This window comes from Acinonyx jubatus, chromosome A3, assembly GCF_027475565.1.
Source record: "Acinonyx jubatus isolate Ajub_Pintada_27869175 chromosome A3, VMU_Ajub_asm_v1.0, whole genome shotgun sequence".
Lineage (NCBI taxonomy): Eukaryota > Metazoa > Chordata > Mammalia > Carnivora > Felidae > Acinonyx > Acinonyx jubatus.
In genome coordinates this window covers 130,003,237-130,006,463 of record NC_069388.1, presented here as the reverse complement: position 1 = coordinate 130,006,463, position 3,227 = coordinate 130,003,237, and the positions used below count along the sequence as shown (strand labels likewise).

General features: G+C 68.5%; 1 protein-coding gene across 1 annotated transcript; it reads left to right on the top strand.

Annotated features, from left to right (window-relative positions):
• Nucleotides 1–1,110: 1,110 nt before the first annotated feature.
• KCNF1 (potassium voltage-gated channel modifier subfamily F member 1) lies at nucleotides 1,111–2,881 on the top strand. Its single transcript, XM_015074743.3, has one exon. It carries the CDS (start codon nucleotides 1,183–1,185, stop codon nucleotides 2,665–2,667), a length of 1,485 nt encoding a protein of 494 aa, XP_014930229.2. The 5' UTR covers nucleotides 1,111–1,182; the 3' UTR covers nucleotides 2,668–2,881.
• The last annotated feature ends 346 nt before the right edge of the window (nucleotides 2,882–3,227 follow it).

Below are 3,227 nucleotides of genomic sequence, written 5' to 3'. Positions count from 1 at the left end.
GAAAAACAGGACGTGGTGGACAGCTAGGGCCTCCCCGCGGGATTTCAACCTGCTAACCCTGGGTAGATCAATCGGCCAGGACTGCAGGAAGCTTCTGGATTAAGAAGTGGCCACACCGGGCTCTACTGCCTTTTCACTGTGTGACCTTGGCCAGGTCCCTTCTCTCCTCCAGGGGCTGGACTGGATGTCCTCGCTGTTCGCTGTGGAGGTGGAGGCGAAAAGGTGGCGCCCACGGCCCGAGGGGCAGCGTCGGGGGTCGTAGGGAACCTTCAAGGACCAGGGAGGCCGGGCGGGAGTCGGAGACCCGGAGGGACCGCGGACGCGGGCGGGAGCAGCCTCGGAAGGGGCTTTCTCGGGCACGGGCACGCATTCCTGCCAAGCAACAGGCGGCCGCGGGGCCAGAACTTTGGGGCCTGAGCCGCCGGCCGCTTTAAAAGCCGGGGCTCCGGGCCGCTCGGTGACCGTCCCCCGGAGGGGCGGGCGGGCGCGCGCCGGGGCGGCTGGGGCGGTGTTGCCCGAGGGTGAAGCCGCTCCCCGCCGCTGCCGCGCGTGCCTTGCGGAATTTCACCAGAAGAGGGTACAGTCTGAAAGGCTCTTGACGTCAGGCTGGAATCCCTATTGTGCTTGGAACCGGCTCGGGCAAAGCGAGCCCAAGTTCGCTCTCCGCACGCCTGGGCGGACTGCGTGGGTCCGGCAGCTCCGGGACTCGTCCCGCGCGGGAGGCGCTCGCGGGGACCCGCGCGGCTCGGGGAGCAGCCCGCCGCCGCCGCCGCCGGAGGACGAGGACGAGGAGGAGGACGAGGAGGAGGAGGAGGAGGACGGCCGCCCGCGGGGGGACCCTAGTCCTGCAGGGAGGCCGAGCCGGGGGCGGCGGGTCGCGCCGCCCGGGAGCCGGGTGAGTGCCCAGGGCGAGGCCGGCGGCCGCCAGAGCCCCCCAGCCCCTCCACGCGCGCCCCGGCGCCCCGATGCCCGCCCGGAGCGCCGCCGCCGCCGGGTGCATGCCTCCCCCGCGGCGCGCCGCTGCCGCCTGCTGCCCGCTGTGACCGCCCTTCCAGGCAGCCGGGCGCCGGGCGCCGGGCGGGCTTCCCCGAGGGCGGCGCGCGGGTGGCACCTGCGGGACCGGCGGCGGCGGCGGCGGCGGCGGGGCGCGGAGCCGAGGCGGAGCGGGCGCTCGCCGGGAGGATGGACGCGGCCGCGGAGCGCAGCCTCCCGGAGCCGGGCAGCCAGGGCTCCCGGGCCGGCGACGACATCGAGATCGTGGTCAACGTGGGGGGCGTGCGGCAGGTGCTGTACGGAGACCTCCTCAGCCAGTACCCCGAGACCCGGCTGGCGGAGCTCATCGGCTGCCTGGCGGGGGGCTACGACACCATCTTCTCCCTGTGCGACGACTACGACCCCGGGAAGCGCGAGTTCTACTTCGACAGGGACCCGGACGCCTTCAAGTGTGTCATCGAGGTGTACTATTTCGGGGAGGTGCACATGAAGAAGGGCATCTGCCCCATCTGCTTCAAGAACGAGATGGACTTCTGGAAGGTGGACCTCAAGTTCCTGGACGACTGCTGCAAGAGCCACCTGAGCGAGAAGCGCGAGGAGCTGGAGGAGATCGCGCGCCGCGTGCAGCTCATCCTGGACGACCTGGGCGTCGACTCGGCCGAGGGCCGCTGGGGGCGCTGCCAGAAGCGCGTCTGGAAGTTCCTGGAGAAGCCCGAGTCGTCGTGCCCGGCGCGGGTGGTGGCCGTGCTGTCCTTCCTGCTCATCCTCGTCTCGTCGGTGGTCATGTGCGTGGGCACCATCCCCGAGCTGCAGGTCCTGGACGCCGACGGCAACCGCGTGGAGCACCCGACGCTGGAGAACGTGGAGACGGCGTGCATCGGCTGGTTCACGCTGGAGTACCTGCTGCGCCTCTTCTCGTCGCCCAACAAGCTGCACTTCGCCCTGTCCTTCATGAACATCGTGGACGTGCTGGCCATCCTGCCCTTCTACGTGAGCCTCACGCTCACGCACCTGGGCGCCCGCATGATGGAGCTGACCAACGTGCAGCAGGCCGTGCAGGCGCTGCGCATCATGCGCATCGCGCGCATCTTCAAGCTGGCCCGCCACTCCTCGGGCCTGCAGACGCTCACCTACGCCCTCAAGCGCAGCTTCAAGGAGCTAGGGCTGCTGCTCATGTACCTGGCCGTGGGCATCTTTGTCTTCTCGGCCCTGGGCTACACCATGGAGCAGAGCCACCCCGAGACCCTGTTTAAGAGCATCCCCCAGTCCTTCTGGTGGGCCATCATCACCATGACCACCGTTGGCTACGGGGACATCTACCCCAAGACCACCCTGGGCAAGCTCAACGCGGCCATCAGCTTCCTGTGCGGGGTCATCGCCATCGCCCTGCCCATCCACCCCATCATCAACAACTTCGTCAGGTACTACAACAAGCAGCGGGTCCTGGAGACAGCGGCCAAGCACGAGCTCGAGCTGATGGAACTCAACTCCAGCGGCGCGGCGGAGGGCAAAGCGGGGTGCTCCCGCAGCGACCTGGACAGCCTCCTGCCGGAGCCCGCGGGGGAGGAGGGGCCGAGCTGGAGCAGCCGGCTGAAGATCTCCCACAGCGACACCTTCATCCCTCTCCTGACCGAGGAGAAGCACCACAGGACCCGGCTCCAGAGCTGCAAGTGACGAGGGTCTTCCGGGCACAGACGGACTTGGGCCAGCGGACGGAGGGGCAGGTGTGGCGGGCCTATCAGTGACTTCCTGGGAGGGGCTGTCCTTCGTCCCCTCCACGATCTCCTGAACAGAACTCTGGAGGCCCTCTCGGGCACCCCTGGTGAGGCTGGGTAAGACCCCTTTCTGTTGTCGGCTGTCAGGAGCCGGGGCTGGGGGGGGGGGTGGGGGAGAGCGGGGGTGTCTAGGAGTCACGGGCAGTGTGGGGTGACGGAGGGCACGGTCTGGCCGACGGCAGGAGCCCTCGCCCGGTTCTGTATCTCCTTACAATAAAGCCTCCTGCTCTGCGCACCCACCTGTGTCATAGGTTCTGTCACAGGCTGGAGGTCCCCCCACCCCTCAGACATGCCTTAGGCACACTCTGGTGCGAGGCCAGGAAGTAGGTGTGCAGCCCCCGGGGGCGGGGGTGGGGGAGGGGCTATTTTTAGTTGAGAGCTAATTAAAGAAGGGTTCCTACCCAGGGTTCAGCACCGAGAAGCCTTGCCACATTCCAGGAGGCTCTGTGCGGGCGACTC